Source organism: Gracilinanus agilis, chromosome 2, assembly GCF_016433145.1.
Source record: "Gracilinanus agilis isolate LMUSP501 chromosome 2, AgileGrace, whole genome shotgun sequence".
NCBI lineage: Eukaryota > Metazoa > Chordata > Mammalia > Didelphimorphia > Didelphidae > Gracilinanus > Gracilinanus agilis.
In genome coordinates, this window is record NC_058131.1 from 675,123,368 (window position 1) to 675,146,537 (window position 23,170).

At 37.1% G+C, this 23,170-nt stretch overlaps 1 protein-coding gene across 1 annotated transcript in view; it reads left to right on the plus strand.

Annotated features, from left to right (window-relative positions):
• Nucleotides 1-20,127: 20,127 nt before the first annotated feature.
• The window catches only part of SIN3A (SIN3 transcription regulator family member A), a 39,114-nt gene continuing 36,071 nt past the window's right edge, over nt 20,128-23,170 (plus strand). The window contains exon 1 of the mRNA XM_044662829.1: nt 20,128-20,316. Coding sequence (XP_044518764.1) covers nt 20,128-20,316 — 189 coding nt within the window. The remainder of the gene's footprint in view (nt 20,317-23,170) is intronic.

Consider the following 23,170-nt stretch of genomic DNA (forward strand, 5'->3'; position numbering starts at 1 on the left):
AATAGTTCTACCTGTATTCTGTTCTTCTATACATGTAAGCAGTATGAATGTTGTTTACATTTAATGCATTAATAGAACATTTAATGTCTTGATTTTCACCATGTAAGTGTAATAAAGAGCAAGAAGTACTATAAAAGGTAACATTACTTTATATTTTTTAAGAACATAGAATAACTATATTTTCAAAAAATTAATTAAACAATTAACAAATATTTTTCCATGGTTACATGATTTATGCTCTTTCCCACCTCTCTTCCCTCCCCTCTTTCAGAGCTGACAAGCAGTTCCATTGTATGTATCGTTACACTGTACATATGTATCATTATTCAAAACTTATTTCCATGTTATTCATATTTAAATAGAAGGATCTTTTAACATCAAAACCCTAACCATATTCCTGTCGAACCATGTGATTAATCATACGTTTTTCTTCTGCATTTCTGCACCCACAATTCTTTCTCTGGATGTGGATAGCGTCATAAGTTCCTCAGGATTGTCCTGGGTCATTGCATTGCCTTTAGTAAGGAAGTCCATTAACATTTGATTGCGCCACAGTGTATCCGCATCTGTGTACAATGTTCTCCTGGTTCTGCTCCTGTCACTCTGCATCAACTCCTGGACGTCTTTCTAGGATAACACTACTTTCTTTATGGAAGTTGTGCTTTTCATGGTTAACTGATCACTGACAAGACTGCATAGATACATGGTGTAGAGATGAAACTGAAGTCCTATATTATAATTTTTGTCTAGAAACTACAAGGATAGTGTAAATGAGACTCAATCCAAGCATCCAGTGTTTTAGTAACTGTAACAGATAGCGGCTATTCAAACAGCCCAAAGGAAAGAATCTTTCATTTCCTAAAGCTCTTAGAAAGTTTTAAATTCTGTTCCCACAAGAATTCTCATCTGCAACATTTTTTAATTGAGCATTTTTAAAATGCTTACTTATTCTGTGCCAGACCCTGTACCTCAGTCATGGGAATTCAAAGACAAAATGAAATAATCCTTTCCCTTTAAGGAGCTTACTATTCACATTTGAATTTAGCAGGCAGTATAATAAATTATTGAACAAAGACTAAGAATATACTGGTAACTAAAAAGGCTGGTGAAGGTGGCAGGTAGAATAGTCCTAAGAGACATTTTTTTGGGGGTCCACTGGCATTCCAAGCTCTCTTATTAATATTGAAATGTATGCCTGCTTAGATTGAAAGCTGGTGGGACCATAGAACAGAAGTACTATATGCTAAGTTTAGTCAAGAACATCATTATTTTGCATGTTTTGCAGAAAATCCATCTTAAAGGCGAGGATATGGAAAATAACTTTCCTTTACCCCTTTTTATTTAGGGCCCTTTGTAGCTTGGCTCTAATCTGTTCTAACCTTACATATTATTCCTCTTTTCATTCTCTTATGCCCATCTTTTCATCTTGCTTGTAAACATTCAACATTCCATCTCCTTTCCACTCATATTTGGAATGCCCTCCTTTCTCCACTCTGCTTCTTATATCTATTCAGGTAGTGCCAACTACGGGTAATCTTTCTCATCCCCCCTTCCTCCTGTTTGTTTCTGCCTTTCTCCTTACACTTACTTGTATTTACTTTGTATGTGTTTATATGCATACACATTTCTTCTATAGAATGTTTCCTTGGGGCAGGTACTGATTCTTTTTTGTGTGTGTTTGTATCCTTAATGCTTGGGATATAGTGCGTACTTAAAAAATGCTTCTTGATTGATTGGAGTGACTTAATTGTGAGAAGTGTTCCAGACTCAGACCCCTGATTGACTGTCAGTGAATCAGCTTTGTACCTCCTTGGATAACTTCCTTTTAAAAACATCTGGAGTGATAAGGAAATTTGATGGTGATTGAAGGTACATTGAAAATGGAGTTTTCATATTCTTTTCACTTTCTTCTCAAATATCCTTCCCTCTTTGTGTGATTTATCCCCCTCCCCCCCCACACACCACATTTCTCTGGACCAAAGTATTCATTTTTCTTTCCCATTCATTGGTTCATTTACCGTGTTGAATGACTAGGTGACCCAGCTATGGATAAGACACATTTCTCCCTCACTGAAGGAATTTACATCCTAGAAAGAAATTAGACAATTTATATGATGAATGCTACAAATGAGCAGCTATGCAGGTTTACAGTGGAGAGCTCCTTTTAATTGACAAAGGTTTTATGGACAAAAAGCCTTGAGGATTTTAAGTAAAGATGAGGTTACATTTAAGTTACAGGGAAAAGTATAAGTAAAGATGTAAGAAAGCAAAGATAGTTTTTTTAGAGGGGAGGGAGAGAGAGAAGATAATCTCTAATGTTCCTTCCATTTCTAAGTCTCTTTAAGTTTTATGCATTTGGACTGCTTAGCATTTGGAGTAGGTGTGTGCTAAATTGTGGAGGGTTTTTAATTACACGGGTAAGAAGTTTGGCATTTAGGGATTCGAATAGGAATGTGACAAGGTAGTACTATAGGAAGGTTAACCTGGCAAATTATACAGTGGAAACTAGACACTAGATTTACTAGCCTAGTACAGGTCTCCATCCCTTTTCCTTTGGACTATCTCAATAGACTTAAGTCCTAATTAGTCTGTCCCCAACCTTTTTCTTCTCCAATTTATCCTCTCAGCCACCAAAGTGATTTTACTCAAGTGCAGCTGCAGCTGACTGTGTCACTTTCCTACTCAACATACTGTAGTGGTTCCCTAGCATTTTTAGAATAAGGCAGCTAGACAGTGCAGTGGATAGATAGATATAGTATTGGACTTGAAAGCAGAGGGCCCGAGTTAGATTCCTGTCTCAGACTCCCATTAGCTGTTTGACCTGGTAAGTCATTTAACCCTCTTTGAGCCTTAGTTTCCCTACCTGTAAAATGGGGGTAACTATAGTAGTTATTTCATAGAATTGTTGTGGAGATCAAATGAGATAATGTGCGAAGTACTTTGCCAACCTCAAAAGCCTAAATGCTAGCTTAGGGTTGTTGAATTTCTCTGATTAGCTGGTCCCAATCTACATTCCTTACCCTTCTGAACTTTGGGGGCTAGCCAGACTGGACTTGCCACTATCCTTCCATCTCCACACTTGGACTTCGCTACCCTGGAATGTCCTCCTACCTCACTTCTCAGTCTCTGCTCAAGCATCACTTTGTCTTTGAAGCCTTTCTTGGACTCCTTTCCTCCCCACTAAAAATGTAGGAGTCTCTCAGCTAAAGGTTATTAGGATTTTTTGATTGTGGCAGTTAGAATGGAGAGGAAGGAACAAATACTGCTCCTTTACATATTTAATTCTTTAGCCAAAAAGCAGCAGTGAACCCTTGATAGAAGTTCTTTTTTTATGTTTATCGTTAACTTTATTTTAGGGGCTGGCATGGATACAGCATATACTTTGGATATTTTTCCTGTTGTCTAAAAGATTTTTCAATTTGTTCTTATTCTTTACTTTTAGAATTGATGAGCCCAGAATCTAGTTCTCTCTCCTACTTGGTCAGTAGTAGGGACTTTATTGCATTGTTAATTGTCTTCTCTATTTTCTCCTATGGTTTTGGAAGCCTTTTGGGGCTCCTAGTCAGTAGTCCTTAGTCATACCAAAGTCTAGCACTGATTTGTATAATGTTGTTGTCTATATATTGTAGAGCGAAGACAGAAAATGTCAACGAGTGCTACAAAGATCAGTTCTTTTGTATACTACCCTTAATAAATTTTACATTTGAGCAAAATGCTGATATAAAGAGAAAACTATTTGGGAGTTATTTTTGTTTGGACTTAAAAAGAATATATCAAACCTAATTAAAACAGTATTATAGTTTAGTCTCTAAAGAGCATACAATGTCTCATTTGATTCTTAAAAGAACAGCCCTATAATTTGGGTACTCTTAAGTTTTTATTATCTCAATTTTGTAGATGAAAAAATTGAGTGTTTAGAGTGATAAAATGAACGTTAAGGTTGCCAAGATAAAATTACATTTGAAGTTTGTTCAATTAATCAAATCTACCTGCAAGTGTTAGATGAGACATGCCTTCCCTAGATACCCCATAGATGGAGTAAAAAGCATAAAGCTGGCATCATGTATTAGAGGTTCTTGGTTTAGCATAGGCCTTTTCTATGATAAAACAGCCAAGTGTCAAAGGATAATATTCTAAGTAATATGGATTTTTTAAATTATTCTTTTCCTTAAAATTGACCTGTAATAACAATTGGATCCAGTCTTCCCATCTTTTAGATTCTATTTCTTTGATTGCTTTTAACATGCTAGTCATGTGAAGAATTGGTTGGGTTTTGGGGCAGGTGATGAGGCTTGGGTACTATTCCAAAGGCTTTGAGTTAAAATGAAATTCATGAATTCCTTAAATGTGTTAGTTTAGAATTTTTGAAAAACAGAGATTCTTAGATGTTATGGTTCTAAGCAATTGATTGAAACCCATGTTTTATCTGGCATGTCCTAGCTGTTGATAAGAAGTTCCTAGTGATTTGAAAAATTAATTTTAAAAGTGGTTTAAGGCCTTTTAAAAAAGAATAATTCAATAGAATATTTCAAAAGATAATTGCCAGTCAATGCAGTTATAGACAGAGTCAGAAAATTAGTTTAAACATTTTCCCTATTCCTACTCTGCCCTTGACTTTTCTGCAGATGGGGAGAGGAAAGGCTACTTATGTTAAGGACCTGAACTTATTGCCTTGATTAAAATTAACATAGCAGATTAAATATATTTTTACCTCTCACTCAATTTTAGTACTAAGTAATCTAAATGAAGGGCAGCTAGATGGCCCAGTGGATTGCGTGCTATCTTAGGCAGGATTTCCTGCCTAGAGTCAGGAAGACCAGAATTCAAATTTGACCTCAGATCCTTCCTAGCCATGTGACCTTGGGCAAAGCATTTTACTCTGTTTACCTTTGTTTCCTCATCTGTAAAATGAGCTGGAGAAGGAATTGCAAACCACTGCAGAATCTTTGCCAAGAAAACCCCAAATGGAATTAGAAGAGTTGGATGTGACCAAAACGATCCAACAATATATAACATGCTTAAATGAAACAGGTTATTTATAATCATGGGGGGCGGGGGGAATGCATGAGATCCTTTTTGTGCCCACTTTTTACTTTTATCAATTTTTTTTACATTTATATTTAGTTCCAAATTTTTTCCTTTACTGTAGTCCTTCCCTTTTGCCTTGAAGGGAAAAAATATAAATACCCTTAAAATTATGCAAAACATTTCTTCATTAGCCTTGCCCATTCCCTTCTTATCCCCTTCTCCCAACCCTCATTTTTTTTTTTTTTAAACCCTTAACTTTGGTGTATTGTCTCATAGGTGGAAGAGTGGTAAGGGTGGGCAATGGGGGTCAAGTGACTTGCCCAGGGTCACACAGCTGGGAAGTGGCTGAGGCCGGATTTGAACCTAGGACCTCCTGTCTCTAGGCCTGACTCTCACTCCACTGAGCTACCCAGCTGCCCCCCCCCCCAACCCTCATTTTTAAAAAAGGAAGAAAAATAAAAATGAAAAACAGTATGCACTTATATCCATCAAAGTCTCTGTTTGGAGGTGGAGAACATTTTCATGATCCTTTAGTGTTGTGCTGGATCATCAGTTGCTGAGTCTTTCATGCTTGATTACCTTTCCAGTTGCTGTTGCTATCTAGCTTGTTTTGGTTCTGCTTACTTCACTTTGCATTAGTTCATAAGACTTCCCAGGTTTTTCTGAAACCTTCCTTTTAAGTCATTTCTTAGAGCACAATAGTATTCCATTATTATAGATTCTAGTATGTTCAGCCATTCCCCAATTGATAGATATCTCTTCAGTTTCCAATTCTTTGCTACCACAAAAAGAGCTGCTATAAAATTTTGTTAGGTGGTGCAATGGGTAGAATTCCAGGTTGGAGTGAAAATTAATTTAACTGAGTTCAAATGTATCCTTGGACACTTTCAAACTGTGTCCCCTAGGGAAGTCACGTAACCCTATTTGCCTCAGTTCCTCAAATGTAAAATGAATGGGAAAAGGAAATAGCAAATCATTTCAGTATCTGCTAAGAAAACCTGAAATAGGGTCATGAAAAGTTGGATATGACTCAAACAATTGAACAATAATAAATTTATTGTTGTGCAAATAAGTCCTTTACCTTTTTTCCTTTGCTTTCCTTGGGCTATACACCCCATAGCAGTATTGTTGGGTCAAAGGACATATACTTTTTATATAGGATACATATTTTATAGTAGTTTGGGCATAGTTCCAAATTGTTCTCCAATTCACAGAGCCACATGCATTGGAGTACCTATTTTCTAACATCTCTTCCAGCAGTTGTCATTTTCCTTTTCTATCATGTTAGCCAATCTGATGGGTGTGAGGGTGGTACCTCAGTTGTTTTAGCTTGCATTTCTCTTAATTATTAGTGAGCATTTGTTTTTTTTGTTTTTTTGTGATGATTAATAGTTTTGATTTCTTCCTTTGGAAATTGCCTATATTATATTTTTTGATCCTTTATCAATTGGGCAGTGGCTTCTGTTTTTATAAATTTGACCTAGTTCTCTTTGTATTTGAGCAGTGAACCCTTTATCAGAAAAACTTAATGCCAAATTTTCCCCAGGCTTTTATTCTAATTTTGGTTGCATTGGTTTTATTTGTGTAAAAACTTTAATATAGTCAAAATTATTCCTTTTGCCCCCTGTGAATTGATCTCATTTGTTCTTGTTTTCTCCCCTTCTTCATAGATCTGACAGATAATTTCCTCCATAATCTCCAGATTCATTTATAATATTCATTTTTATGTCTAACTATGTATCCATTTTGACTTTACTTTGGTAAGTGGTGTGAGATAATGGTCTATGTCTAATTTCTGTCAGACTATTTAACCTGTTTTTCCAGCATTTTTTGTCAAATAATGAATTTTTGCCACAATGGTTGAGATCTTTGGGTTTATCAAACACAAGGTTATTGTGTTCGTTTACTTTCTATTTATTGCACACCTAATCTGTTTCAGTGATACTCTGCTCTATTTCTTTTCCAGTAGCAAATTGTTTTGATGATTACTGCCTTGTAATATATAGTTTGAGACCTGGTACTACTAGGCTACTTTCCTTTACATTTTTTTTTCATTGATTCCCTTGATAGTCTTGACCTTTTTGTTCTTTTAGTTGAATTTTGTTAAATTTTTTTCTAACTCTATAAAGTGATATTTGGTAGTTTGGTACTGAAAAGTCAATTAATTCAGGCAGTATTGTCATTTCTATTATGTTGGCCTGCCTTTTGAGTAATTAATATTTCTCTTATTATTTAGATGTCTTTCTGCAAAGTGTTTAATTGTTTGTGTGTGTCTTGACAATCTCCCAAATATTTTATACTGTCTGCAGTTAATTTAAGTGATTTTTCTTTCTCTTTTCCTGCTGGGTTTTGTTGGCAGTATATAGAAATGCTCAAGATATGTGTGGGTTTATTTTATATCCTACAACTTTGCTAAAGTTGTTAATTGTTTCAACATGTTTTTTGATTCAAGGAGTTCTATATCTATAAGTATTCTATAATACCATCTGCAAAGAGTGGTAATTTTGTTTCTTTATGTTTATTCCATTAGTTTTTTTCTTGTCTTATTGATGTAGCTAACATTTCTTGAACAATATTAAATAATAATGGCGATAGTAGATACTTTGCTTCATCCCTGATCTTATTGGAAAGACTTCTAGTTTACACCCATTACAGATAATGCTTGCTCTTGGTTTTAGATAAATGCTACTTAAAATTTTAAGAAAAGCTCCATTTTCTCTGTTTTCTAGTGTTTTGTAGAAACATTGTATTTTAGCAAAAGTTTTTTCTGCATCTATTGACATAATCACATGATTTTTGTTGTTTCTGTTATTGATATAGTTAGTTATGTTTTATTCTGACACACCTTGAGTATACTGTGGGTTTGGTTTTAGGTCACCACAATAAAGTGAATATCCCAGTAAAGTGAGTCACATTTGTTTTGAGGAATCTCAGTGCACTTAAAGTTACGTTTATACAATATTGTTGCTGATGAAGTGTGCAATAGCTATGTCTTAAAAACTAATGTATGTACCTTAATTTTAACCCTGTAGATGGCTGATGACTGATCAGTGTGGCAGTTGCTGAAGGTTGGGGTGGTTGTGGCAATTTCTTAACATAAGGCAACAATGAAGTTTACCACATCAGTTGATTCTTCTTTCTCTTGAATTCTTAGGCCAATGTAGTTATTATTTGGCCTAATTTCAATATTGTTTCCTTTCAAGGAATTATAGAGGTGAATTCCTGGTCAGTGGAGCAATCAGAACATACACACTTATCAGTTAAATTTGCCATCTAACATAGGTGCAGTTTGTGGTGTCTCAAAGCAATTACTATAATAACGTCAAAGATCACTGATCACATCTCACTATAACAGATATAATAATGAAAAAGTTTGAAATATTGCAAGAATTATCAAAATGACAGACACAATGAGAGTGCATGTTGGAAAAATGATGTCAATGGACTTGCTCGATGCAGAATTGCTTTCAATTTGTAAAAAAAATGCAATACTTCCGAATTGTGCATGTAAAATGAGGTATGCTTATAGTTTTCCTAAAATTGAAGTATCCCTGCATCACTCGTTAAAATCCAGCCAGATTATAGTGATAATAATCTTTGTGATATAGTTCTGTTATCTCTCTGATATTTTATTTAAAAAATTTGCATCAATATTAATTAGGGAAATTGGTTTATAGTTTTCTTTCTCTGTTTTTGTTTTCTCTAGTTTAAATATGAAAAACATTTGTGTAATAGGTGGAATTTGGTAATCCTTTTTTCTTGTTTTCAAACAGTTTACATAATATTTGAATTAACTTTTTTTTTTTAAATGTTTGGTAGAATTCACCTGCAAATCCATCTAGTCCTGGATTTTTTTCTTAAGGACCTCATTTATACTTTGTTCAATTTCTTTCTTTAAGATAGGGTTATTGGGGGCAGCTGGGTGGCTCAGTAGATTAGAGCCAGGCCCAGAGATGGGAAGTCCTGGGTTCAAATTTGGCCTCAGACACTTCCTGGTTGTGTGACCTGGGCAACCCACTTAACCCCTGTTGCCTAGCCCTTACTGCTTTTCTGCCTTAGAACCAATACCCAGTATTTGATTCTAAGACAGAAGGTAAGGGTTTAAAAAAAAAAAAAAAGATAGGGTTATTTAAATATTCCATTTCTTCTACTTACATGGACAATTTATATTTTCATAAATAGTCATTCATTTAGTTTAGATTGTCAGTTTTATTGGCATATAGTTGGGCAACATAGCTCCTAATAATTGATGTAGTTTCATCTTTGGTTATGCTTTTCACCTTTTTCATTTTTTGATATTGGTAATTTGGTTTTCTTCCTTTCTGAAAAGCCAAATTACCCAATAGTTTATTTTTTCCTTCATAAAACCAGTTCTTGTTTTTATTTATTAGTTCAATGATTTTTTTTAATTTTTGATTTTGTTAATCTCTTTTGATCAGATTTTCTATTTTGGTGTTTAATGGACAATTCTAATTTTTTTTTCTAGTTTTTTAGTTTCGTGCCAATTTGTTCATCTGTTCTTTTTTGTTTTATTGATGTAAGAGTTATAGAGATATAAATTTCTCCCATCTACTGCTATGATTGTATCCTATGCATTTTATTATGTTGTCTCAATGCTATTTATCTTTAATGAAATTATTGTTTCTGTGATTCGTTCTTTGGCCCACTCATTCTTTAGGATTAGATTAGTCTCATAGGTGGAAGATTGGTAAGGGTGGGCAATGGGGGTCAAGTGACTTGCCCAGGGTCACACAGCTGGGAAGTGGCTGAGGCCGGGTTTGAACCTAGGACCTCCTGTCTCTAGGCCTGACTCTCACTCCACTGAGCTACCCAGCTGCCCTCCAATTAATTTTTAATCAATGCTTAAAAGGTCTTTTATAGATAGAATGCAATTTTGATCTTATGATCCCCAAAGGGAACATTTAGTATTTCTATTTTTCTACATTTTTTGGTGAGGTTTTATGCACTAATATATATGGTCAGTTTCTGTGAAGCTACCATGTATAGTTGAGAAAAAGGTTTACTTCTCTTTCAATTTGGTATTCTCTAGAGCAGTGGTTCCCAAACTTTTTTGGCCTACCAGCCCCTTACAGTTTTCACCGCCCCCAAATGCACCTATGGCCATCACCACTTCCCTGGATTCCTGCAGCACCCACAGGGGGTGGGGGAGGTGGGGGTGGGGTGGTGCCTACTTTGGGAATCACTGCTCTAGAGGTATCTCATAGCTAACTTTTCTAAAAATTTTCATTTTCTCGTCTTTTTCTTTGTATATTTTATGGTTAGTTATCCATATCTGGGAGGGATAAATTGAAGACCCCACCCCCACCCTAATATGGTTTGACTATATTTTCTCTTAAACTAATTTAACTTTCAAGAATTTAGATGCTGTGTCATTTGTTGTATATATGTTTAGTATATAACCCATTGTCTGTGGAACTGTTTAGCAAAATGGAGTTCCCTATACTTATCTCATTAAAGGTCTGTTTTTACTTTTGCTATATCTGAGATAATGATTGCTACCCATACCTTTTTTACTTCAGTTGAAACAGAATAAATTCTTCTCCACACCCTTATTTTAACCCTATGTATCTTGAAGTGTGTCTCTTATAAAAAAAACTTTGTTAGATTCTGGTTCTTAATTCATTTTGCTATTCTCTTCTGTTTTATGGGTACATTTCTTCCATTTACATTCACAATTATGATGGCTAATTGTGCATTTCTCTCTATCCTATCTCTTCTTTTTTCACTTTTTTTTTAAACAATCCTGTCCCTTCCTCCAAAGTCGGCTTTGTTTCTGACCACAGCCTTCTTTAATCTACTCTCTCTTATGTTCCCTTTCTCTTCCACCCCCTTTCTCTTAGCTCCTGCCTTTCCTTTTTCTCTGTTGGGCAAAATGAATTTCTATACCTACCTGTGTATTTATATATTTTTCCCTCTTTGAATGAGTTCAAATTAGAGTGAAGTTCAAGTGTTGCCTGCTTCCCATCCCCTTCATTTAAAAAGCTATCTCTTTTATGTGACATACTTTCCCCATTTTTCCTCTCTCTTCTGCCCTTTCCCACTGAATCCCCTTTTCAGCTTTCTGTGCTTCTTTTGTGATCATCCCAACATTTTAGACTCACACCCTTGAACTCTTAAGTAGACTCCTAACTGCCCTAATGATGATAATGTTCTTAGGGATTACATGTCTCATCTTCTCATTTGGAAATATAAAGTTTGCCCTTATTACAAGACCCTTCTGATTTCTTACTTATGTTGACCTTTTTATGCTTGTTTTATATCTTGTGTTTGAATGTCAGGTTTTTTATTCAGCTCTGGCTTCTTCATCAAGAATTCTTGAAAGGTCCTTTATTTCACTAAATCCTCCCCTTATCCCCAAGGATTATGTTTAGTTTTGCTGGGTATGTTATTAATTGGGTGTAATTCTTGCTCTTTTGACTTCTAGAACATCACATTACAAGTCTTCCACTTCTTTATGGTGGTAGCTGCTAAATTTCATGTGATTCTGACTGCGGTTTCATGGTATTTGAATTTTTTATTTCATATTTTCCATTTCTTAACCTTGATCTTTATATTAGGATTGAGTTCTGCTCATCTCTGGGTTTTGGGAGGATGTCTGCCCTGAGCTTCTGTCTTTCATGTCCTTTTGCTACTTTCATACGTCTGTTAATTTTTTTATGTGCTTCTAAAGTTGTGTGATTTGGAGAGAGTTCTGGTCATTGCCCTTCTGTTCTGGACCCTGGACCTTTCCCAGATAATGCTCCTGCTCCCTCCAGATTGCAACTGTCTTTTTCCACCTTGGAACTGTGACCTGGAACTGAATATTGGTTAATGGTTCTGCCAACTGACTCCTGATCCTGTGCCCAGTATTGGCACAAGGGTCCCCTGGAATCCCTTTCTGACCAGATGTTCTGTCTCCATAACATTCCTTGGGTACTCTGTGCCACAGCTGCTGCCACCACCTCCAAGATCCACATCTCTGCTAATTCCTCAGGGAAATAGCCTCCCAGTCAGTCTTAGGCCCCCTTCTCCCCAAGGGTCTGTAGACTTCTCTTTCTGTCCTTTCTCTTAAGCTATCCCAGACTGGAGAAATGACTTACTGTGACTTTGATCTTGTTAAGAATTTGGTTTGATATAGCTTTTTATTGAAAGGAGTGTTTAATGGGAGAGCTTAGCTAAAATACACATCTTGCTTTGCTGACTTGACTCTGACTCTAAATTTCTTATTTTAACATAAAGCACACATTCTGGTACCCAGGTTTGCAGCCTAGGAGTTATCCTAGATTCATTCACTCTTGACCATCCACTCCCATACAGTAAGTTACTAAATATTATAAGTTCTATTTCTGAAACATCTCATATCTATCCTCTTCTCTGAACTTGAATTAGGGGCACTCACTGTAACAATTAGAATGGAGGTTTTTTTGAGTTTGAGGAATTTAAAAATGAGGAAGAGATTTTGCTATCTTTCCTATTTAGATTCTTTTATTTGGATGGCAGATGCCTCCACATGAGTGATTATATTGATTATCCCATGTGTTCATAGTTGAAAGGACAAAAGGAAAACCATGCACAAGACTTATTGTTCAAAGGACACTTGCTTCCATATTGGTCATTGTTAGAAGAGCACATTCATTCCAGACCCCCAAATAAAAACAAATAGACTGATATGAAAGACGACTCCCAACAGTTCTTTCTCTGGAAGTGGATAGCATTCCCCATCATAAGTCTTTCAGGATTGTCCCAGATCATTGCTTTGCTGAGAGTAACCAAGTTTTCACAGATAATCATTGTAAGGGACATTCTTTATAGTAGAGATGGAAGTAGGATATTGTTGGCTTCCACATCTTTCCTGAGTGGAGCAAGTTGTGGCAATTCCCTAGATTTTTGTATAGGAAAAGTCTTATTCCTGATAAGTATGAGATGTGTCCTCCCTTGGGGGGTGGGGAGAGGAACTTTCAGATGGTGCCACAGTGGAATCTTTGATTATAGCAATAGACTGAGGAGCATGAGAGTATGGGACATACAGACAGTTATTTATGATGCCATTTGGGACCAGTTAGGCAATTTATCTATGGGGTTATGATGAATAAGAAGAGAGGACCCTCAGTGAGTTTATGGAGTAAAAGCAAAAAGAAGTATTGCCCCTAGAGCAGGGGTCGGCAATGTATGGCTCTCGAGTCATATCTGGCTCTTTTGAGGGCGAGATATGGCTCTTTCTGAAGGAGCAATAAAGTCAATTTTTTTTCAGGCGCTGTTACAGGAGCTCACACTGTGAGCACTGTACGGCTCTCATGAAATTACATTCTAAAAAATGTGGCGTTTATGGCTCTCAGGGCCAAAAAGGTTGCCAACCCCTGCCCTAGAGGATTCTCCCCTACTTTACTAATTTATAGTGAAGTATTCCCTTCAGAATACTTAATAAGTAACTATCCATCTCTTCTAGAGTCTCCTCTCTCCTCCTTTCATCTCCCCTCTCATTCAGACACTATTCTTTTTGAAGCTGAGTAGTGCCCCTTCATCTGCCTGACTCATAACCCTCCCCCTTTCACATAATTGATATACTCCTGTTATTTCTAAATAATTTCCCAAAATAATTTTCAGTCCCTTTCTCAAAAACTTAGTGGCTTCTGATTTCTTACTAGTTTGAATGAATGAATGAATGAAGGATAAATATATTAAGTAAGTGCTCACTACATGCCAAGCACAGTGCCAAGTGCTGGGGATATAATTAGAAAAGCAATATAGCCCCTGCTCTCTAGGAGCTCATTCTAATTGGGGGACACCTCATATAAAAGGGTTCAGCTTCAGGTCAGATGAAAAGGCTCTAGGGATCTTTAGAGTGTTGCTATGGAAGAACTTCACTCACATATGCAGGAGGTTAATATGGAAGTTCTTCATTTGGAACTCACCAGTTAGAGATGGATTGATTTGAGCCAGTACTGTTTTTTGCTTTTTAAAATCTTATTATTTTTAAAATTATTAAACATATTTTCTTTCTCACCTATCCCAACTTCAGTAGAAAAGCAAAATCCAGAAAAAAGAAATTTCCTTAATTGTCATGTCCTAAAATAAAAATGTATGCCTCATTCTGCAACTTGAATTCATCATCTCTATCAGGAGGTGGGTGGCTTACTTCACTATTCTCCCATTGGTCATTGAAAGAGTTCTTAAGTCTTTCAAGATTGTGTGTCTTTACAGGGCTGTTGTTGTTGTTGTGTATATTTTCCTCCTGGTTCTACCAACTTCACTATGAATTAGTTCATACAAGTTTTTATACTTATTTTATTTTATTTTATTTTATTATTTATTATTTTATACCAGATTTCTCTGAGACTCGTGGTTTTTGTGACTTTATGATGATGTTCCATTATATTCCTATACCATAATTTGTTCAGCCATTGCCCAATTTCTAGTTCTTTGCCATTCCAAAAAAGACAGCTACAGATATTTTTGTATGTAAGTTTTTTTTCCCTTTAGATCTCAGAAGGGTATAGGTTTAGAGGTTGGCATTGCAAGTTCAAAAGGTATACTTTGCAGCATAACTTAAAATTACTTTCTAAAATGACTTGCACAGTTCATAGTTCCAACAATATATTAGTGTGCCAATTTTCATATAACCCTTCCAACATTTGTCATTTTTGGTTTCAACTTTGCCATTCTTAAGGGTGTGGGGTATAATTTCGGAATTGCTTTTAATTTGTGACTTAATTATTAGTCATTTGGAACCTTTATATGGGTGTTGAGATCTACTTTTCCTTAGAAAACTGGTGGTTAATTGGGGAATGACTCTTATTCTTACAAATTTGGATCAGTTCCTTTTATATGCTTGGGAATGGGACCTTTTTGAGAGAAATCTGCTTTAATAATTTTTCCTCCCAGTAGTCTGTTTCCCTTTTAATTTTAACTGTGTTGCTCTTATTTGTGCAAAACCCTTTTAATTTTATATAATCAAAACTCACCATTTTATCATTTATGATACTGTGTCAATTCGGCCATGAATTGTTTCTCTATCCAGGATCCAAAAGGTAATTTAAATTATGTATCCATTTAGAGTTTTATCTTAACATATGGTGTGATGTTGTTCTATGCTTAGTTTCTGCCAACTTTCCAGTTTTCCCATTGGTATTTGTTGAATAGTGAGTTCTTAACTCAGTAGCTGGAATTTGCACTGGCATGTAAATGAGTCAATTACTGCACTATTTTGTCTCTTTCTCTTCCATTCTCTGCACTCCTTATCCCGCCTCCTTTTTTTAGGAGCTCATCCTTTGACCTTTTTTTTTGTAGCTCTTATTGTCCTTATAAAAAAATGATATATATTTTTTAAATTAAGAAAAATCTTATCTTTTTCCTCCTCCTCCCTTAACCCTTCTCAATTGAGAACAAACCAAAAAAAAACCCTGGTCTCAATCAAAACAAATTTCCAAGGGCAGCTGTGGGTGGCTCAGTGGTTTGAGAGCCAGGCCTAGAGATGGTAGGTTTTGGGTTCAAATCAGACCTCAGACTTCCCAGCTGTGTGACCCTGGGCAAGTCACTTGACCCCCATTGCTTAGCCTTTACCACTCTTCTGCTGTGGAGCCAATACATAGTATTGACTCAAGATGAAAGGTAAGGTTTTATTTAAAAAAAAAAAAATTCCATTGGCTATGTTCAGAAAGGTACGTCTCATTTTGCATTCCAAGTCCTTCACCATTCCATTATGTACGTTTCATCATTAGTCCTTGAATTGTGATTAGTCATTAAACTGATCAAAGTTCCTTATGCTTTCAAAATTATTTGTCTTTACCATATTGCAATTGTATAAATTGTTCTATTTATATTCACTTTATATCAGTTCATACAAGCTTTCCCAAGTTTCTCTGAACCATCCCCTTCATCATTTCTATTAGCACAGTAGTATTCCATCATCTTTGATTTACCATACCTTGTTCATACATTCACCAATTGATGGTAATCATCCCTTAGATTCCCCTCAGAACACTTCAAGAAGAGCTCTAGTTTTTATAGCCTTAGAGTTTCTTTTGCTTAGTATTAATCTATCCCTTCCTCCCCTTTGTTTTATCTCCCCATATTAGAAGGTAAGCCGTTTATTCTTGTTTAGTGCTTTATCATTTTTCATTGATAATTAACTCATTTATGTTTATATTTCTCTTCTGTTTGTGTTTGAATTTCAAAATTTCTATTCTGGTTAGTCCTTTTTAACAAGAATATTTAGAAGTCTTCTTTCATTAAAGGTCCATTTCCCCATTATCATATTATATTTGTTTTTTTCTGGGTAAGTTATTCTTGGCTGTAAGCTTATATCCCTTGCTTTCTGGAATATTGTATTCCCAAAGTCTCTGCCCCCTTATAGTTGTAGTTGTTAAATCATATGTAATCCTGACTGTGGCTCCTTACTACTTGAATTCTTTCTTTCTGATTGCTTGAAGTATTATTTTTTAATCTAGAAGCTCTGGACTTTGGCTATGCTGTTCCTAGAATGTCATTTTGGAGTTTTTTAGGAGATGACCAGTGAATTCTTTTAGTTTTTACTTTGCTCTTCTCTTTTGTGTAGTTCTCTTAAAATGTCTTGAAATATGTTGTATAGGTTTTTGTTTTGATCATGGTGTTCAATTATTTAGAAGGTTTTAATTTTTTCTCAAACTCTTTTCAATCAGTGGTTTTTGCTGTGAAATAGCTTACAATTTCACTTTTTCAGTCATTTGACTTTATTTTAATAGTTCTTTTGTGCCAAGCTTTTAATCCCCTTTCTAATTTTTTCTTCTATAGTTCTCTCTCAGAGCATTCCACCTGCCATCAGATTTAAGTAGTTTTTCCATAAGGAGTAAATAAAAATCCTTATAAAGTAAAGAAATTTGTTTAAAGTACCAGATTGCAAGAGTAAATGACCCCTATTGTCTAACTTGAAACAAGAACAAACAGGAATTAAGAAATTATATGCTTGAGAATTATTTAGCATTTTATGCTGGCATTTGACCTGTGGCAGGTGAACACATACTCTTCTAATCTTAGGACCAGAGTGTTAAAAAGTGAGTTTAGGAGGACTCTCTAATGTTTATTAGTGGGGCACTTTGTGACAAAGAAATTGATTTAATCAAAACCTTCAAAGGAAAGGTTGGAGTACTGGAAAAGAGGAAGCTATGTAGAGTTTGGAGGGAGTGGGAGGGGCAGACAAGCCCAGGAGAGCAGGTTTATTCCCCAAGTCTCCTATTCTTAATTTAGCTTCCTACCTTCAGTGAAAACTTTTCCAGTATGAAAGGTTAAATAAAATTAGCTCCCTGAAAGAAAGATTTGTGTTAGAAGAGCAAACACCAAAGTTTCTGACCAAGAAAACTGAAAAAAACATATTTTGGAGTTCATAAAAATCATAGCTACTTTGAGACCAATCAATCACCCAACAGGAATTTATTAAGCTTTTAATATGTACAATGAACTGTGCTGAGCACTAGAGATTCAAAGAAAGGCAAAGACAGTCCCTGCTTTCCTTGAGAAGCTCACAAGCTAAGATTAGAAGGGAAGGGGGCAGCTAAGTAATACTGTGGATAGGAAGCCAGGCCTGGTATCAGGAAGACAGGGTTCAGCTGTGGCTGTGGATACTTCTCAGCTGTATGTAACCCATTGCAAGTCATTTTACCCCAACTGCCTAGCTCTTACTGCTCTTTTTCCTTGCAACTGATACTAAGTATTGATTCTAAGCCAGACAGTAAGGATTTTTTTTTTTTTATAAGGAGGGGGAGGGAGGGAAGCAATATGCAAAAACTATGAATGAAGGGAATAATTTGAAGATAATATCAGAGGGAAGGCATTAAGGAGGACCCAGAAAGTCTTCTTTTAAAAAGTGGGATTTTAGCTGAGTCTAGAAGGAAGCCAGGAAATGTAGAAGAGAAGTCGGGTGGGGTACAGTTACTGGAAATGATGGAGGAAAAGCAAGAGGGCCAGTCACTGTATGATAGAGTATGTAAAGTGGGAGTTAGGAAGAAGGTGTAAGGAATCATCAGAGGGGGCCAGGTGAGGGAGGGTTCTAAAAGCCAAACAAGATATTTTAGATTTTGTCGTAGAGATGATCATAGGGAGCCAGCAGAGATGATTACTTATGAAAATTATTGAGAAATGGAAAGAGTGCTAGGTGTAACCCCTGCCCTTGTAGCTTCCTAGTTTTATGACCTTAAGTAAATCATTTTAGTCACTGAGTCTGTTTCCCCATCTGCAAAATGGTACTGTTCTTACCTCATAAGGAAGTTTGTAAGGAAAGCTCTTTATAAAATATGTTATTGTTTGTCAAACTTTTGAAACTGGGCCACATATTAGGTCGGAGTTGAGCTAAAGAGTTGTGACCCTCATGCTCTAAAAGTCTCCATTCTAATATTATACAGTTAACCATACTTGTGACCAATATACTCATAATAACATTAAAGATCCATATTTTGCTAAACAATTGTCTTGATGTTTTCCTTTTGATTTAGGTATAAATCAGGGTTGGCTGAGAGAGGACAGGAAGGGTAGAGGGTATACAGTTCTGGGAAATATGAGGATAAGGAGCCAAAGAGGTGCTTGAAGGAAGTTTAAGGGAGTTCTTCTGAGAGCCACCTCCGTTCCATGACTAGTTTATGCCTAAGGAATTGGGTTAGGGATTTGGTGGGGAGAGTTCCTGGAGCTTTTATTAAAGCCTCTTGTGTATATATTTTATACCAAGTGCTATTGCTGCTCTGTTGCTGTTGCATCTACCAGGCAGAGTGTTGCTGTTGCATCTATCAGGCAGAGTGGTGGTATTTTAAGAAAATTTTCTGAAATCACAATCAGTTAAACACGGCCCCATTATGTCTGTTGGAGGATGAAACATCCTTCTACCTGCTCCTTTAGCTGGCAGTGAACTACATTTGTGTTAATGATTTTGAAGAGTTCTAGAAAGACCCAAGACTCCTGTGGTTGGTCTTTATACCTTTGCTGGTTCTGTTCAAGAGAAATATGCTTCAAAAGAAAGTATTTTTGAGTTAACTTGAGAGTAAATGGGAGAATAGAGTTGCAGGCATGGAGTTGAGAGGACCTGGGTTCAAATGTGGCCCTGGGTAAGTCACTTAACCCCAATTGCCTAGCCCTTGTTGCTCTTCTGTTTTAGAATTTATACTGAGACAGAAGGTAAGGGTTTAAAAAAAAAAAAAGATTTGAGAGTTGGAAAGATTTTTGCAGTTGGTTAATTGTTGGATAACTTGGAACCAAATTTGCTGTTAGAATCCTAGAACTGTAGGGCTAAAATATAAATATATATAGAATGTTCATGATGTTCAGGATCTAGAAAATCCATATCTCCATACTTACTCTACAGAACTACTCTAGTAAGATTTGAGGATAATACCATCTAGGAATTAGGAGTCAAATGTTTTCTTTGGAAAGAGAGATAAGAGTTAAAATGAAGGAATTTAATATAGGCAGATCACTTGTTTAATAGGAACTAAATTGGCTGGAGAACTAACCAGGACTTTAAGTATTTATTATGAAGTTTGATTATATATATTAGAAATAAAATGCTGTGTTGGCCATATCTGTATGGCTGACGTTTAGATGGAATTGAACTTTTTAAAAAGTGGTGATTGGTTTGTAACTAGATAGCATTTTCTTAAGTTTTCTTCAAGTCCAAATTAATTTCAAGAAATATTTTAGTTTTGAACACTTGGCTATTCTTATGGAAGAGAGCTCTGGCCTCAGAGTCTGGAAGACCTGTTTTCTAACCTTATACCCAGAAACTTATTAGCTGGGTGACCCTGAACAAATCCCTTAACTTCTCTTGGTCTTGGTTTCCTCATCTGTAAAATGAGAGTGGTATATATCTCAGTGGCACTGAGGTTTCTTTAAACTCTAGAGCTCTAAAATGATCCTATGATAATTTTTACAGGTGTTGAAATTGTATGCAGGCAAGATGTCTCTAGCATAGAGATCTCCCAGATTTACTTTGAATTTAAAACTGTTGGGCATAAATCACATTAAGTTGGAGCACAGCTGATGGTGTGTCATCTTGGGTTGGAAAATGTGAATAAATCCTTTTTTGTTCTCTCCCCCCCACCCCCCCAGGTTTGGTAGAGCATCCCCGAGTATGACTGCAGAATGAAGCGGCGCTTGGATGACCAGGAGTCACCTGTGTATGCGTCCCAGCAGCGACGTATTGCCAGTAGCACGGAAGCATTTCCACACCAGCACCGCGTGCTTGCCCCTGCACCTCCTGTGTATGAGACAGTCTCGGAGACCATGCAGTCAGCTACAGGAATTCAGTACTCTGTTACTCCCAGCTATCAGGTAGGCCTGGCTCACACTTCCAGAGAGACCTGGTAGCACAGTGTATAGAGAATGTTGGGGCCTGCAGTTAGAAGACTTGACTTCAAATGTGATATAGCTGTGTGATCCTGGACAAGTCACTTATCCTTGCTTATCCTCCATTTCCTTGTCTGTAAAATAGCAATAGTAGCATCTGACTCTCAGGGTACTATAAGGGTAGCTTGAGGTAATATTTGTAAATCTATTTGCACACTTTAGAGCTATACAAATGCTAACTCATCATTAATAGCTCTTTCATGCTGTTCTCATATGGCCATGAACTCAAAGCTTATATCATTGTCTTTGTCATCCACTTGGATACTCAGTTTATCAGTGTCCTTTCCAAAAGATGTCAGAACTGAGGACAATGGTCCATATGTAGTCTGATTGGAACAGAGTGCAGCAGAACTCCCAAACTCCCCAGTTGTGGAGGCTAGTCTTTTCTTAGTGCAGCCTAAGCTGACTTTTGTTTTCTTGGTTATCACACTCCTGCCTAGAAACTTTAGTCCTTTTCATCTGAACTTCTAACTCTCTCTGTGCCTTCCCTCATCAATCCTGTAAACTTTTATTTATTTTGTCTTGATCTTACTCTATCCAGATGGAGAACTTTTAGTTTGGAAACTCCCTCTGCTGGTGCACATTTGCAGCTCCTCTTCTATCTGGGGCATTAGGGGTTAGCCTTGTCTGTGGAGGCACAGTTATCATGTATCAGGCATGAACTGACAGTCATCCTTATTAAGGCAGTTCGGACCCTCCTAGGACAGAAGCAGGATGATTTGGAGGAGGGGAGGTGGAACCTAGAGAGAAAGATAAGAATTCTGTTTTGGCTGCATGGGTCTATGGAACATTTAGGTTTTTTAAAATTAATTTCTTTTTTCAATCTATTTTTTCTCCAAAGAAACTAAGTTGCAGAAATAAATCAAACAAAATTTCCTTGTTTGGTTGTTTCATTGTGCCCAATTCTTTGTGACTCCATTGGACTTTTCTTGGCAGAGATATTGGGGTGTTTTGCCATTTTCTTCTCCAACTCATTTTATAGCTGAGGAAACTGAGGCAAATAAAGTGACTTGTCCAGGTTCACATAACTAGTAAATGTCAGACTGGATTTGAACTCATGAAGATGAATCTACCTGATTCCAAGCTCAGTGCTCTCTCCACTCTTTACCTAGCTGTCTAAATTTCTTTACTCACCACATCCAAAAACTATATCTCAGAGTCCCTTATATTTGCCAGAATTGGATGTTTCATTTTTGATTCTCTGGAATCATGATTGGTCATTTTGCTGGTTATATCTCTTAACTATTTGCCTTCACAGTGTTGTGTTCTGTATTGTATAAATTGTTCTGGTTCTGCTTACATTATTTTGCATTGGTTCCTACAGTTCTTTTCAAATTTCTCTTGACATCATGGGATGTTCATTTTGAAATGTCCAGTAGGAACAGGGAGTGGAGATTGGGGTGACTGTCTAGATCTGATTCATCTCTTCCTTATTGAGATAATTAAGACCAAAGGAGTTGAGGACACCAATTATTATTGTGTAGCAAGAGAATAGCAAAGGGCTGTGAAGAGCCTCAGCCGTGAGCACAGCCACTGTGAAGGACATGTGGGAAAACTAAAGGAGTGCCACAGGAAGCCAGGAGAGAGCTGAGTATCAGGGAATGTGAGAGGCTAGCAGCAAAGTCAGTTGCTCATCAGAGGAGAAGAAGGAGGGAGAGCTAAGCAAAGACCATCTGATTTGGCAGTTATCATTGGTAAGTTTGGACAGAGCAGTTGCAGGTCAGTGTTAGAGTAAGAAATTAGATTGCAGAAGGATTGAGGAGTGAGGGAGAGGAAGTGGACAGAATAGAGGGTAGGAGGCTTCTTATAGAGCAGTGATGTTGAACCTTTTAGAGACTGTGTGCCCTGCTCTTCCCTTCCCCCTTCCCAACAGGGGAGGGAAGAAGTTCCTGTTGTGCTGCTGGGCGGAGGGGCCAGGGAAATGAGGAATGTCTTTAGTGCAGGTGAAGAGGGGGAGGAAAGTGGCCAGAGCACTCTGCTACCTGTGAGCTGCCCACCGTACCAACCCTGTGTGCTCCCATTGAGCTGCTGGGCAGAGGGGCAGGGGATGTGAAAAATGTAGGGGAGAAAGAAGCAGCTCCACTTGAGTCCCTCTGCTTTTCTAGTAACAAACTGTTGGGGGAGGAGTAGCCACCTTGCCACAGAAAGCATTCTCTGTGCCATAGGTTTGCCATCACTATTACAGGGAATTTATGACTGAGAAAGGGAGTTGAAGCCCATATCTTGAGGGGGTTTAGAGGCTCTAGTGAAGGGATTTGTTTATTTAAGAATCAAGAGACTTTGGGAAGCTAGCTAGCAGAATAGAGTGCCAGGCCTGGAGTTGGACAGACATGGGTTCAGTTTTGACTTCAGACACTTCCTATGTGACTCTGGGCAAGCTGCTTAACCCCAGTTGCCTAGCCTTGGCACTCTTATGTCTTAGAATTGATACTAGGACAGGAGGTAAGTTTCCGTTTTTTACAAAAGAAGAATCAGGAGATTTGGATATGTTTGAAGGTGGCAGTAAAAGTAGCCTCCCCTAATCAGCAGTTTTGTGTCCATCAACTACAAAGCCCTAGAGGTTCTCCTGCTGGAGTTTCACTCTTTCTGCATGGGGTCTCTCTCATCTGTGTTCACTTTCACTTTTGATTTTCATTTTTGCTTCTTAGTTGGGTCCCCCCACCTCTCCCACCCCCCAGGGGTGTTGGTGGTAGGGTAGATGGCCTCAGATGACTGCCAAGTTGAGACAACAGGAGCAGTGAGAGAGAGCACCTATATGTGGGGTCAGCAGGTCCATCCA